Source organism: Onychostoma macrolepis, chromosome 03 (genome assembly GCF_012432095.1).
Source record: "Onychostoma macrolepis isolate SWU-2019 chromosome 03, ASM1243209v1, whole genome shotgun sequence".
Classification (NCBI taxonomy): Eukaryota; Metazoa; Chordata; class Actinopteri; order Cypriniformes; family Cyprinidae; genus Onychostoma; species Onychostoma macrolepis.
Genome location: NC_081157.1, coordinates 18,600,489 through 18,616,857, shown reverse-complemented (window position 1 = coordinate 18,616,857; position 16,369 = coordinate 18,600,489). Strand labels below are relative to the sequence as shown.

The window sequence follows — 16,369 nt, the reverse complement described above, 5'->3', positions numbered from 1 at the left end:
ATATCAAAAATTATATCTGGTGTCTGAATATTATTATTTATTTTTTGACTGTAGTTCACCTCAAAAAGAAAATTGTGTCATCATTTATTCACCCTCATGTCGTTCCAAACCCCTTTTTAAGACTTTTATGGAAACCTGACAAATTTATGTCCACTGTAATGCTGATGCATTAAAAAGTTCATACAGAGGTAAACGTAATCCATATGAATTAAGTGGGGGGTTTTTTATAATCCAAATATATTTTTTTTATTCATTTGAATTATAATTAGTTTGTTTATTGTCATTTTTATTAGGTTTTGTTTTTTAAGAATGAAAGTTTTTATTTTTTATTAGTTTTTTAGTTTTAGTTATCAAGTTGGCATTGGTAACTAGCTGAAAGTTTTTTTATATTTTGTTTTGGTTAACCTTTATTTTATTTAATTTTTTATTTCTTATAGTTTAGCATTAGTTAACTATATTAAGGCTGGTTTAATCCAAGACAATTTCGCTTTATACAGTATGACAAACTGAATTACTTGATGTTTTTTATTTACATATAAACATTGATCAGTGCACATACATAAAGCGACCGTGCCACTTCAAAAGACTTGGATTAAACTTAGATTTAATTATATTCACAATCTCTTTTTTACTTTTGTATCTTGAACATTTTGGCTGTGTGGACTTTCAGTAGATGGACAAAAATGATGAGAGAATATTAAAAATATCTTCATTTGTGGTTCAAAGATAAGTCTTATGGGTCTGGAACAAAATGAAAATAAATAATGACAGAATTAAAATTTTCTGGTTGAACTATGCCTTTAAGAGTTAAAAAATGACTGGATTATAGCAAATTGCTTACAGTATACTTAGTATATAGTATGCAACAATATATAATTCAAACAGTAGTATACTATCCACCTTATTTTCGTTTTCTGTGAATGTGCAAGAAGTTATAAAGAAATAAAGTGCAGCAAACAGTAAAATTATTTGTGCCACAAGTGTGTTTAGGATATATATCTTAAAATAATATTATACCAAAAAGCAGTTTGCAGTATTAAGCAGCATAACAGACTGCTTTTGTACAGCTAAAACAACTGGAAGCGGACTTCACATTCAAGTTACAAATGGCCACATCCGTTCTTTTGTTAAAAATAGGGTGGATATTGTATTGTATTGTCTAAATCATTATGTGCATATGTAATGTCAGCAGCAAATCAAAATTAATCCAGTTGCACAATTCATCAGCACACATTATTCCAAAGTAAATAAATATTAGAATTATTGCTTAATATTTTAACAGTCCACTTAAACAATGTCACCAAACCATTATATTTTCCATCTGCGCCCCAACAATCATCTGGCTGCACTCTAATAAGTAAGTCCCTTCATTTGTTCTTGTTGAATGTCTTGATTCTCTCAAGAATATGTCACATTTAAGAAAAATCAGTTGGGAATGAAGTTTCATGTTGGCTAGTGCGTGGCATTCGGTTATCTCAAAAATAAATACCATTAAGCTGCATGTTTGAGTCTACTTCATAATACAGAAAATGGAAGTTTGCATTGCATTCTGGGATATTGTGTACACACTAAAAAAAAGTTGAGCCAACTCAAAATTTTAAGGCAACCAGCTTCAGCAGATTTTTGAGTTTGCTCAACTTATTTTTGTGGGAGATTCTTACATTTTTGTTGTATAAACTTAAAATGACAAGTTGAGAAAACTAAAAAATCTGCTGAAGCTGGTTGCCTTAAAAATTTAAGTTGGCTCATCTTTTTTTTTTTTACAGTGCAATGTGCTCTTTTGTATACTACACACAGTAGGGTATCCGCATATTCCATGCATACAAACCATTAAATACTATGCTCAGTATACTATACTGTCATACTATCGTCTCTATTGCGGTTACACGCTCACGTGACGTTGCTGTGCTACAAGGTCATGAAAACATATTGTTTGCATGCGTTTTTAAGCATTGTGGTTTAAAAACAAGTTATTTTAAGCCAGTGAAACACAATCAGCAGCGAAAGAGAACTCATTTTGCTATATGCGCGCTGCCTGAGAGGAGCGCACACGTGAAGATGGTGCACATAGAGTGCAGGAGTATTGAGTCATTGCCACTTTATAGACTTTGAACGGTTAAATGCACACACTTTTAATGCGTCAAAATTAGAGGTCGACCGATTCATCGGTTTTGCCGATTAATCGGCACCGATAGTTGATTGCCGCAACTATCGGTTATCGGCAAAAATCCATGCCGATAGTTTTCCGGTTTGCAACCGTTGCTGGAGTGGCTGAAAAGGGTCCGCTGGCATTATACAGTACGAGAGCGGCCTCTAGAGGCGGAAATCACTGACAGCACGTGTTGTTTATTTTGACACGTGACACTGCGCGCTGCACAGAGCGGGAAACTCCAGACACGCATTTAAATACAGCCGACAGAAAAGTCTGCTGCGGAACAGAGCGCCATTCATATAGTTTTCTATTAAATGACATTATATTTGTCCCAAATTGTTGTGAATGTACATAATGACTTCACCCTAGGCTATAAATTATGTATTGTGCATTTTTCAGCAAAACGTTTGTCTTTCTGTGGCTCTAATAAAGTCTGAATGCTTCATATAGAGAGCTGTAGTACAGATCGCGCGTTCTCTTTGCTTGCTCTGTTTTTTTAAACACCGAACTTCAAACTCATTTATGCCACATTGTTCATTCTTGAAGCAAACTTATGTCCGCTTGGTGATTAAATAAATTGTTTTAGACCGCTACTTGATTTGAACGCAAAGCGCCTGGTGTGTATGTGTGTGTGTGTGTGATACCTCTGAGTTCTCCTAGACGCAGTGCTGCGCTTTTGCGGGGTGACTTTTTTTTTTTTTTTTTTTGTGATAATTATCAAGTGTTAAAAATAGAAGCAAATAAAGTGTGTGAGTACACATACAATATCCATATGTATGTAATTTTAATGCTATGGCCTTGTGTAGATATTTAAAGATGGCCATCTTTAAGCATGACTGTTGAAATTAAATGGTAACACTTAACAATAAGAGTCCATTCGTAGCATTAATGAAAACTGTAGAAGTATTGTTCCTTGTTAGAGTGTATTCATTTCAACATTCACTATTAGCTACTAATAGGCTACATTTTTAAATTTTAGTTTCTTCTTTTAACATTAGCAAACTATGAAATAACTTTAATGATCAATTAAGTAAATAATATCAATATTTCTATTCATTTACAAAGTATGGTTCAGTACTGTTACTGCTTTTTTTTTTTAAATAGTAAAGCACTAGCTTTCTTTCAGTATCCATTTTGAAAACTATCAGGTGATTAATCGGTATCGGCCAGTGTGGTCCAACCTAGCTATCGGTATCGGTAAAATCCACTATCGGTCGACCTCTAGTCAAAATGGCCGTCTTCCCAAGTACTCGTAAACATAGTAAGTGAAAGCAAAAAAAAGCTGAGAAAGTAAACACATGTATAACAGTATATTGGATCCGGGCAGCTCTTAAAGTGACAGCAGTCTAATATACCTGCTGTCTGTCATTCATGTTAATCAAACAGCAAAAGAGAGAAAATCTCTCACAGCTTTTGACTAAATCACTTTAATAAGAAACTTTAATAAGAAGAAATATATATTTAATCTACACAGAGAAGAATATGCAGTTTTTATAAATTTGATTACTTGATGTACTGTATGTAGCATTTCTTATTTAATTGTTCTACTGTAGTTTTTTGTCCTATTGCTTGTAATTAGTTTCTTATTCTTATTTAATCGAGACTGTTTACTTGTCTTCAGTGAGCTTGAGTTCTGTTTTGTTTTTTTTTGTTTTTTTATTTAGACTAGTAGTTTTTTTTTTATATTGACACTGAATTAATGACAAGAATTAATAAATTACTCATATCGTGATATAAGATTTTGGTCATATCGCCACACCCCTAATACAACATACTGCATAAATAACAGGAGTAGTATTGTAGTATGAGTAGTATGCATTTCTAAAAAATAGTTTGCAATTGAGATTTCATTATTTTAATTAAACTGTAATTTTTTGCCATTACCCTGACATTTATTTTTAGATGCATTATTTACATCTTCATTGTTCCAACAAAGAAATTGTTTATCAAAGCAAAGATTCATTTTTCAATATTATCAGTCTCCTTTCCTGCTGTCTGAGGAAAGGATATCCTGTGTCTTTGAATCACAAACATTGAAGAATTACACATTCGCCGAAAAACACGAGAGACTTTTCTGTGAACTGAGTAGAGAGGAATGTCAAGGGCAAATCTGACATAAAATATTTATTATTTCAAATTTAACAACATGAAATATTCACAAACACTGATTTATTCAACATAAATAAATTAATAAGAGCGAGAAGTCAATGTACGTTTCACTTCAGGTGGCATTTAAAGGAAAATTTTACCCAGAAATGGAAATGCCATCATTCCCTCTTCGGTTTTTCTGACCTCATATTTTATTTCCTCTTTCAAACACAAGGAATGCAGTGATTCATGCTGTCAAATTTCAAGAAGGACAAACCAGGAGCTCATATTTTAGTACGATTATGGATCATTTCACTCCTTTTTAGAGTTTGACAGCATCTCATTTTGTGTTTCACGCAACAGCGAAAATAATATGGGGTGTGAACGGTATTAGAGTGTGTGATAAACATACTAAATTTGCATGACTAAACTACACCTTTAAGCAGAAGAAAGGACAGCGCTGGCATGTTCAGATAGCTTTAGGTGCGATGCCAGGCGCTCTGGGAACAGTCTATAAGTGGAATGAGGGTGTGTCTGTTAGTGGAGCTCAGGCCCGGAGAGGAAACGGACAATGTGCGCTCAGCAGGAACAATAGCAGCCTGTCCAACACAAAGAGCCCGGCTCACAGTAGGAGGCCTGGAGGCCCCTCTGGGACAACAAAGACCCCTCCATCGCTCTCCTCCCTCTGCTTCCTTCCCTCCCTTCACTTGTTCACTGGTGGCCCTTCTGTGGCTCTTGCTCCGGAGGAAGCGGCCAGACTCAAGAATTACAAATCGCACAAGAACAGGACGGAGAAAACCTTACAGAAATATACACCTACTCGTGGTTTATTTTCGGTATTATTTACTTTGTCTACGAAATTATTACGTATTTGAATTCATTCAGGAACAAAACACCATTGTGTGCGGCTGTGAAATTGTTTGGAACTATTATCGTTTGCAAAAATAGAGCAATATTTACAATGCTGTGTCTAAATTGTAAGTTACTCAGTATTAATTGTTTGTTGACACAAAACAGTTTTACGTCATAGTTGTGTTGGTCAGGCAATTGCATAACATAAATATCATATATAAAGCATTTTTATTACCGTAACTTAAGGTAAGACACTACATACAAAACCATTGTTTTTTCATGTTCATGCACCAGTCAGTTTTTTAGATTTTGGGCTATTTTGCTTTAATAACTTGTCTTCTTTCAGACTAGTGGAAAGAAGATACACATTTTTAATACACATTATCTATTTGCATCTGTTCAATTCTGATACATATCTTTAAAGGCCATTTTCTAATCCAGACAGACAGAAATCTCCACTTAAATACACTTAAATACATATACTATATTCTGAAGGTTTTTACAGAGGGGTTTGTTCAAATATTGTTTTATATTCCTTATATTCCTTATATTCCAAAAGACAATGTGACATTTTTTTTGTTCTTTTGTTGCCAGTATTTTATGATTTATAGAGTAATAAAAATAAACATCCAAAATGAATCAAGAATTTTAAACCTTCCTTTATCCAATGTTTAGATTTCTCTTCTGGAAAATTATGCATGAAATAGTACATTTAATTAGATAATGCATAATTTACATATTTAAACATACTGTAGCATCTCAGAGAAGTTGTAAAACAGCTGTCTTAATGCACTGTGATTAATCAACTGGGGAAGAATATATTATATACATATATTAGTTATAATTTTTGGTAACACTTTAGTATAGGGACCAATTCTCACTATTAACTTGTTGCTTATTAGCATGCTTATTATTAAAATATTGGCTGTTTATTAGTACGTATAAAGTACATATTCTGCATGAGCATATTCTACATCCCTAATCCTACCCAATACCTAAAGTTAACAACCACCTTACTAACTATTAATAAGCAGCATATTAGGAGTTTACTGAGGCAAAAGTCAGAATTGGACCTTTTTTTTTTTTTTATCCCATTCACCTCTGGTGTTATTTCGGCGGTCTGACAGGGATTTGTAAAGCAGAATTCTATACAAAGTTCAAATGGGTCACGTCACGTTGCACTCGGTCATCACTGCCCTGTTCATTACACTGTGACTAAGTGTTTTCCATGGCAGCGCTTAATCAGAAAGAGTTGGGCGAACCTAAAGTTGTATCATTTTGCAAATGTTTCTATTTAGTCAGTCTGGAGTCTTGAAAACATAAATCTAGCCGAATGTGTCTCCAAACTTATAACTGATATGATGTACTAAACACAACACACAAAATCTGAAATGTGCTCTGCTTCTGTTTGCTCATGTCTTCCTGTATAAAAGATCTCCTCTCTCAAATATCATGAGGTTGATGTGCTCGATTCCAGGGCTAGTCTCTGCTTCTTCTCTGTTCCGAACAGGATACGCTAAAAAAACGCTACAATGTACAAATTTCCCTTCCAGGAACAGTGTTTCCAAGTCATAATAATGCTATACTTGGAAAAGTATAAATCTATCATGTTTTATTGTAACAACAAAAAGATTTTTCTCACCAAATGTTATGTAACTGCTCCAAAAATAATAGATTTTGGCCAAAGTCTAAAGAAAGCACCAAGTGTATTCGAATAATGAAATTCCAAAGTGCATTGCAACGATCTTACCTGTATTAACCGGTCTTTGGGCTTCAGGCCGGATCTCTGTGCTGGCGAGTCGTCATCTACGGCTCTGATGTACTGGCCAGGTCTGGACTTCTCACTGTGCAGGTTAAAGCCGAAGCCATTGGGGCCTTTCTCAATGACACATAGCCGGGGTCTGAGCTGGGTCTTCAAGTCCTGCAGGACAGACACAACACAACATCAGCACAATGAAACACAAGCACGTGCCACTGGAATGCATGAAGTTTGGCGTCTGAATGTCTGTGCCCTTCATCTTATAGGATATCATCTTATATAGTATCTTAAAGAGCAGAAGTCCTTAGCTTCAGAATCCGAGAAGGCCTCTTTAAAACCTGAGGATGGTTACATAAACTGCTTAGTATAGTCTTACAGGTCATCCGATTTTTTGTAACTTTTTAAAGTCAGTTACATAAAAAGGTAGACCGGCCTAATTTGAATATAAAAAGTAAGACTCTTATCCCTTGACTAACTGCAAACTGGTCAGACTAGTTCTTAAGACAGTGTTAACATATTGTCTGTGTTACGCAATTGCCCCCTGACCAAATCCAAATGACCACAATTATATTGCATAGGACACAAAAAAGAACACTTAATGCCTAATTTGCACGTGACTGATATTCGGCTGAGAACCTTTCCTTTGTTAAAAAGAAGATCACTTTAGCATACTTAAAAATAGAGTACGTATTATAGAAATAATATACTTTAAAGATACTTTAAATATACTTAATGTAGTTTTCAGACACTTAATTGCATGTTATATACAAATAAAAATAAGGTTATACTTTATTTTAAGGTGCTCTTGTTACAGTGTAATTATACATTTAAGTACTGAGTAACATTAATTACCTACATGTACTTACTATACAGGTGCTGGTCATATAATTAGAATATCATCAAAAAGTTGATTTATTTCACTAATTCCATTCAAAAAGTGAAACTTGTATATTATATTCATTCACTATACATCATTCACTCATATTATATTACACACAGACTGATATATTTCAAATGTTTATTTCTTTTAATTTTGATGATTATAACTGACAACTAAGGAAAATCTCAAATTCAGTATCTCAGAAAATAAGAATATTTACATTTGAGTTTCAATTAATGACCATCCCTACAGTATAAATTCTGGGTATCTCTTGTTCTTTGAAACCACAATAATGGGGAAGACTGCTGACTTGGCAATGATCCAGAAGACGAACATTGACACCCTCCACAAAGAGGGTAAGATACAGAAGGTCATTACTGAAAGGTGTGGCTGTTTACAGAGTGCTGTATCAAAGCATATTAAATGCAAAGTTGACTGGAAGGAAGAATTTGGGTAGGAAAAGGTGCACAAGCAACAGGGATGACTGCAAGCTTGAGAATACAGTCAAGCAAAGCTGATTCAAACACTTGTGAGAGCTTCACAAGGAGTGGACTGAAGCTGGAGTCAGTGCATCAAGAGTCACCACGCTCAGACATCTTCAGGAAAAGGGCTACCAAGCCACTTCTGAACCAGAGACAACGTCAGAAGAGTCTTAACTGGGCTGTGGAGAAAAATAACTGGACTGTTGCTCAGTGGTCCAAAGTCCTCTTTTCAGATGAAAGTAAATTTTGCATTTCATTTGGAAATCAAGGTCCCAGAGTCTGAAGGAAGAGTGGAGAGGCACAGAATCCATGTTGCTTGAAGTCCAGTGTGAAGTTTCCACAGTCAGTGATGATTTGGGCTGCCATGTCATCTGCTGGTGTTGGTCCACTGTGTTTTCTGAAGTTCACAGTCAACGCAGCCATCTACCAGGAAATTTTAGAGCACTTCATGCTTCCTTCTGTTGACAAGCTTTATGGAGATGCTGATTTCATTTTCCAGCAGGATTTGGCACCTGCCCACACTGCCAAAGGCACCAAAAGCTGGTTCAATGACCATAGTGTTACTGTGATTGATTGGCCAGCAAACTCGCCTGACCTGAACCCCATAGAGAATCTATGAGGTATTGTGAAGAGGAAGATGCGATATACCAGACCCAACAATGCAGAAGAGCTGAAGGCCACTATCAGAGAAACCTGGGCTCTCATAACGCCTGAGCAGTGCCACAGACTGATCGACTCCATGCCATGCCGCATTGCTGCAGTAATTCAGGCAAAAGGAGCCCTAACTAAGTATTGAGTGCTGTACATGCTCATACTTTTCATTTTCATACTTTTCAGTTGGCCAAGATTTCTAAAAATCCTTTCTTTGTATTGGTCTTAAGTAATATTCAAATTTTCTGAGATGCAGAATTTGGGATTTTCCTTAGTTGTCAGTTATAATCATCAAAATTAAAAGAAATAAACATTTGAAATATATCAGTCTGTGTGTAATGAATGAATATAATATACAAGTTTCACTTTTTGAATGGAATTAGTGAAATAAATCAACTTTTTGATGATATTCTAATTATATGATCAGCACCTGTATGGTTAGGATTAGTATTAGGGTTTAGCTTAGGGTTACTTGCATGTAATTATGTACAATTTATTGTTATTATAATAGTAAGTACATGTAACATGTAAAAAGAACACAATAAAATAAAGTGTTACCAAAAATAAAAATGTATTATTGTTTAAATTTATATGAAATATTTTTTTTTTAGCAACCCAAAGTAGGACTTAAGTACATCTTCATATGTAATTTCGGTCACACTTTATTTTAAGGTCCAATTCTCACTATTAACAAACCATTAACTATGATTTTTGCCTCAATAAACTCCTAATTTGCTGCTTATTAATAGTTAGTGACCCATTTGAACTTTGTATAGAATTCTGCTTTACAAACCCCTGTCAGACCGCCAAAATAACACCAGAGGTGAATGGAATAAAAAAATGGGTCACACTTTATTTTAAGGTCCAATTGTCTAACTTTTGCCTCAGTAAACTACTAATTTGCTGCTTATTAATAGTAAGGTAGTTAACTTTAAGTATTGAGTAGGATTAGGGATGTAGAATATGGTCATGCACAATATGTGCTTTATACGTACTTATAAACAGCCAACATTTTAATAATAGACATGCTAATAAGCAACTAGTTAATAGTGAGAATTGGTCCCTACAAAGTGTTACCGTAATTTCATAATTACTTCTATTGTCTTATGGCAAATGACAAATGTACTAACAAGCATTTATGGTAAACTAAAATATAATTTTTATGATATATAAATTTGTATATCACATATATTTGTAATTAAAATATTGATGCAATTTAGTGCATTTAAAATATATCAACATAATCAGGTACTTTACATGTGCTTTAATATGTTAGTCAAGTGTATGTGTCTTTATAACATTACAAAAGATCATTAAAACATAGGAATTTAAAATGTACTTTAAAGCTTTTAAAAGGGTACTTAAGTGTGAAAAAGTTATGAAAGTGTCTTCCTTTTAAGTGCACTTAAGTGGACCCCCCCCCCCCCTCATTATTTTATATGAGCTGCAAGTACATTTTATTTAATTATTTTTAATCAAATTTGTATTGCTATTTTCTTGTCTTTTAAACATACAGAACAACAACAGGCAAACAGACATACGACAATAAGTGGAAGATGAAATAAATCAATCATTTTTAAATAAACACATACATCTGAAATAAATAAATAAGGTAGACTTGTCAGTTAAGACTGGGAATGAAACTAAGTGCACATTCAACACAATTAAGTGCACTTTATTTTCATAAGGGTTTCATTAGGGCTCCAGTCCTGTCTGCTGGACAGAGGAATAGACCCAGACAGAAGGATGTTTTCCCTTTGTCCCGAATATGATGGAAGTGGACTGCGCACAGGGTGAGGTCACCTGATTATGAGCCGCCCCTCACTGTTCTCACACGGCACACGTACAGCATATTATCATCCAGGAAAATAACACCCTTCCGCTCCGTTCAGCAAGTTGGGTCTTTTTATAGTTTTTCGGACAGTGATTCAAACTACTATTAGTGTTTAATGCGTTGTTGATTATATTTAGCCTAGAGAACCTTGAAATAAAATGTAACAAAAAAAAAAACAGATTTCAACACAGGCAGTTTTGCAATCACACCCTTAATCATAAGGGGAAACAATTTCACTTTCCTAGTTGGTACAATAAACCAAAGTCAGGGTAGGCGTCATATTTAGTTTAACATAAACAAAAACGAGGCTGTGAGGGACTGTCCGTGCAATGTCATACTTTTCCGTTTGCTCATATGACAAACAGCAAATATAAGCAGGATGAACAATTACAATTTAGCATATAAAACACCACCGCAGAGCCATCCTCCCATCCCAGCATTCTCACTCTTACACACAGCGCTACGGCAGCATTTCCTCTCTGTTGGGTTCAAGCGCAGGAAGAGCTGGACTTCCTGTGGACCACACCTGCTTTCCACTGTCAGAAACAATGCGGAACACCACCCGCCTTCATCCACCCTAAACCACAGCACAACTCACACGCTCCATCACAGGGCCGTCAGCCCGGCGCTCTGCCCTGGGCGGCACTCTGAGGATGGGTGGACATTGTGTAGACGAATCAGTCTGTGAGGGGTGTAACCTGCCCTGATGCATAGTTCTGCTGCTTTTTAGACACACTTTAACTCTGAAATCTATGAATAAATCACAACACAACATGATCTGATCATTCTGCACACTTGAATAAATCAGACTTTACACAGTGGATTGTGTAAATGTGGATCAAATGCAAAACACCAGTGAAATGTTGCTACATTTGGTCACATAATGTATATCGCTGCACGATATTGAAAAAAAGACTGATATGTTACGCATTTTGTTTTTCTGTGAAATTTTGACTTAAATAGGTCTGTTTGGAAAGAATTAAGGCCTGATAAGGTTGATAACGTTAACTATAACTATAAAGTTTTAAAGGGTTAGTTCGCCAAAAAAATGAAAATTCTGTCATTATTGATCCTAATTATTCATCTTTAGAACACAAATTAAGATATTTTTGATGAAATCCCAGAGCTTTCTGAACCTCTATAGACAGCAACACAACTACCACGTTCAAGGCCCAGAAAGGTAGTAAGGACATCGTTAAAATAGTCAAGAATACTTTTTGTGTGCAAAGAAAACAAAAATAATGACTTTATTCAACACTTTCTTCTCTTCCGTGACAGTCCATAAGACAACTATAACAATAACGTCACAGAATAACGATATCGTTGGAATCACTTTCGGAATGTTTTTTTTTTCTAGCTAATAAACCATAAAAACATTGACAGCCAATCAGAATCCACACATCTTTAAGGAGCTCAAGCATTTAAAGCGGCAGATGACAAAACTGCACACTTACAGTTTAATATACAGAACTGTATCGTCCATTGGTCTATCCATCCATTCACTTTTAGGGAATCATTCTTTTAGGGCTGATTTTTCTGATAAAAATTATGATTGCCATTTGAACAATGTGATATAACATATTTAACATCCCATATTGCTGTTGCTTTGACATGTACTAAATATAAAAATAAAAAATAAATCTCTCCACTTCAGTTATCGTAGGCCATATTCCCACTGATTTTGACACATTCAATATGACTAAAAAATAATAATAATTATCATTATTACAATAAATATTATCAATGTTGTAATAATACTATTGACTTTTTTAGTAAAACATTTATTTACTAAAAATACTTTTATTTTACAGAATGATAGAACAATAGTAACATTTATGCCTTTCTTTAATTTCCTTTTTTTTTTTTTTTTTCAAATTTGCTAAACCATCAAGCTTTTATTTTGGCACAAACCCACAGGGAGTGAAGTTTCTCCTTTGTGGGTATTTTTATTTAATTACATCGCAGCAATCTGATAATGTTGCTAAGCCATATCACAATTTTTTATAAATCATCTAAGCCAAATTTAATGACTGATGCCACTGAATTTTTGTCAGTATATGCTCCGCTGCTTTATCCCTAATGCACGCCGGGACATCATCAATTCAACAGAGGATGTGTTGTGCGTCCCATGCGGAGGAATCTCAGAGAGGGCATGGAATCTGAGGAATCTGCTGCAATCACAAAAGCCTGTCCATCTTGTGAGGAGGAACCATTGAAATGAAAATGGGAGGAACCAAGGTTTGGCTTCGACAGAACATCCTGTGTACACAACCCCGGCCTTGACCTGAGATCAGCCCTGCCAACCCGACACAATCACTGCAACTGCCAAAAGCTCTTACAAACTCTAAAACATGGAGGTATAATATAGTAAATATTTTAGTAAATATTTTGGGTTGCTTTTCTACTTGCAGTTTACTGGGTGCCCAATGAATTGTGTGTGAATGAAACACAGCTGAGGTTGAATCCAAGAAAGTATCCAAAATACAAAAGTAAATCTCGGTTCACGCCCAAACGGAGAAAATTACATACACTGTATCACAACGTCCAAATCAGAGTCCTGACCTCAAGAGCACAGACATCACGTGCTGTGATTTGAAACAGGCTGTTCAAGCAAGATATGCAATGGAAAAATATCAAAAGACAAAAGAAACCACCTGGAAAAATGGATCACAATACCTTTCCCTTTTCATTTTGTCTTATTGTCAAAATTATTATACCCTGCAAATGCACATTAGACAGACCAACCAGAAAATTTGCTTTTTTATGCTACATTGGAACTAAAGAATAAAAATTTATGAGACCATTGTTGCATGCATAATACTTACATAGCAAATAGCTGTCTGCGGTCATAGTTGCCAAGTGAACATATAGTATATATATTACACAACATTTCAACTAGACCCTATTTTGGACAGCCATACAAGCCAATTCTGCAGTTTCCAAATTGTCCATGGATATTTTCTCACAGCTGTAAATTTCATGACACAGCAAGATCGTATTTTGTAAACTGAGTCAGCTGATTTGACGTTACAGGAGAAGCTGATTTGAAGTTTGAAGTGTGTTTCCTGACTCTCATGCTATACATTGCAACACTAGCGGAAATGCATATGAGTGGTAATAAACGAGATAAAATGTATAGTTCATGCTTGCCTATTTTATATGTATAAAAATGCAGTATGTTTAAGAAACAATTTATAGTGAAACACTTCTTGTTGACTGGTGATTCCCTGATAAAGTATTGCTCAGAAAATTACATAACATAGTAGACACAATGAATCATAAAGCCCGAAACCAGCTTTAATTATTTGCTTTACATATTCAAATGACTGTACCCGATACTATGCAGGTATGTAGCTTTGACTAGGCAAACATTTAGCAAAGGAGCGCTAGTATGTAGCTGCCTGTTTAGAATGTGACAAGCTTATCGGTTTTATACAATTCTACAATCATGTCATTAATGACATTTCTGTCACCCCTACATTGCTTGCATACTTGAAAATACAGTCCATGGGGTTTGAGCCCCAGCTTAGCCATGAGGCTATTCTGCGTTGGGTTTGCATGTTCTCCCCGTATTGGTGTGGGTTTCTTCCAGGAGCTCCAGTCTCTCCCACAGTCCATGACTAGACTATGAATATGTGAGTGTGTATGTTAGGCCTGTGATGGATTGACCATCCATCCTGTGCTGGAGTGTCCAATCCTGCTCCTGGAGTGCCAATGTCCTGCAGAGTTCAGCTCCAACCTGCCTAAACACATCAGCCTGGAAGTTTCTGCTGATTCTGAAGACCTTGATTTGCTGGTTTAGGTATGTTTAATTAGGTTTGGAGCTAAACTCTGCAGGATAGTGGCCCTCCAGGAGCAGGATTAGATGCTCTCGGTCCATGGTGTTTCCCAGTGTTATCTGGAGTCGGATTTAAGTCTGTCCCAAGTCCGAGTCCAAGACCATATTTTCTAGTTGAGACCAGCTCGTCTAAGTCCAGAACAATTCCACATGGTCCTAATTCCATCATCTACTTGAGTCAGAGTCTGGTTTTGTCTGGAGTACTACAACACTAATACTTCCCCCTTATCGTTTTTCCACTGGGGCTGGTGCCGGAGCTGGAACTGGTGCTCAGCCAAGAGTGGCACTCGTTCAGAACTGGCTCACGTTTCCAGAGCCGAAACCATCTACGTTACCAACATGTGACCACAATCGTTTGTTATCTCTTGAGGAAGGAGAGTGTTGATCTCTTCTGCCAACCATTTCTGAACTGACATATTTAATTGTTGTGTTAATGCTGTTAATTTACCTGAATCCAGACAGCTTTTAAAAATGGCAGCTTTCAGGCCTGTGTTGCCTACTGACATCATAGGTTCCCTTGTTCGATACAAGCAAGGTTTCAGGCCCGGTTTGAAACCAGGATCTGGGCACCGGCCCAGGATTTTTTTGATTGGAAAAGTGTGGCTTGGTTCCCAATTGGGCTCCGGCTCCGGCACCAGCCCTGGTGGAAAAGTGGTACCAGTCTACAGCCCGTGATACTGGGATAGACACCAGCATCATCATGACTCTATATAGGACAAGCATAGGATATATGGTTAGATTTACTGTAGTTTATACCAGTATACTGTTCTTTGTGGCACACCAACAAGCCAACACCCTATTTTCAAACTCTCTCAAAACAAACACTTAATTCAACTCAGCTTGTTGGCAGAGACTCCAAGACCTGAAATGGATGAGTCAGATAAGGGAGACATCCAAAAAGTTGGTGTGCCTCTATAAACAGGGTTGGAAAACACTGTAGAGTCTACTGTAGACACATATGGTAGATGTGTTGTGATGACTATGTTCTCTGTGGGTTTTCTTATACAACAATCTTGACCAACAGTTTACTAGGATGCACTTAAAAGTAAACCCTCTGACAACAAATATTTACACATAGCCCTAATATATATAAATAATTCCCTAGTGAACTTCCTGTCCAGGAATTGCACATATTACAGTGGACTGATCTCCACATGGTGACTGTATGACACAAGTCACATCTGTGCTAAGATATAAAGGCTTGATAAGACAAATTACAGCTTCCACAAAAATTAAAGATCTTTCTCCACAAGGTGAAAAACATTTCCGTTCACAGCTTCATTTCATCCTTTCGGGTCCAAAGTTCACCCATATTAGACTAAATGGCCTGCAAATGATCAACCTCACTGTCAAGCTTGCCCAGCTCTAGGCTACAAGACCACAGATTACGTAAAACAAAAGCAAACAGTGTGTGTTCATGAGTCAATAACGAACTTGTACTCTTGTTCTCGTAGCAGGTGGTGTATTACTGAACTCTCCCGGAATGGTATCAGAGCTACTAAATAGACAAACATGTCCCACAACTAAGCCCTATTATGTCTTTAACTGAACTCCAGACAGAGTAGAGTCTATTTCTTCTCTCTGGGAACGAATCTATCATTCTCCATACACTCAACTTGTCTGAGTCCGACCTTATGGATATATCCTTTGTGGTATCCTGTAAGGGAGGAGTGTCTAAGGGAACATTTACACTAGTGTTATTGAGCCACTTCAGTGAAATTAGAATTGTCTCTTCCTAAGTCTGGCTCATGGCAGTATTCACGTTAATGATGCAACCATGAGGTTCTGACCCAAAAAAACAAAGATTAAGAAAACAGCCTAAATTACACCGGA

At 36.1% G+C, this 16,369-nt stretch overlaps 1 protein-coding gene across 1 annotated transcript in view; it reads right to left on the bottom strand.

Annotated features, from left to right (window-relative positions):
* Window positions 1–16,369, bottom strand: part of nherf1b (NHERF family PDZ scaffold protein 1b) — a 41,507-nt gene that overhangs the window by 11,907 nt on the left and 13,231 nt on the right. Inside the window, exon 2 of the mRNA XM_058769313.1 lies at window positions 6,843–7,013. Within this exon, the coding sequence (XP_058625296.1) occupies window positions 6,843–7,013 (171 nt within the window). The remainder of the gene's footprint in view (window positions 1–6,842; window positions 7,014–16,369) is intronic.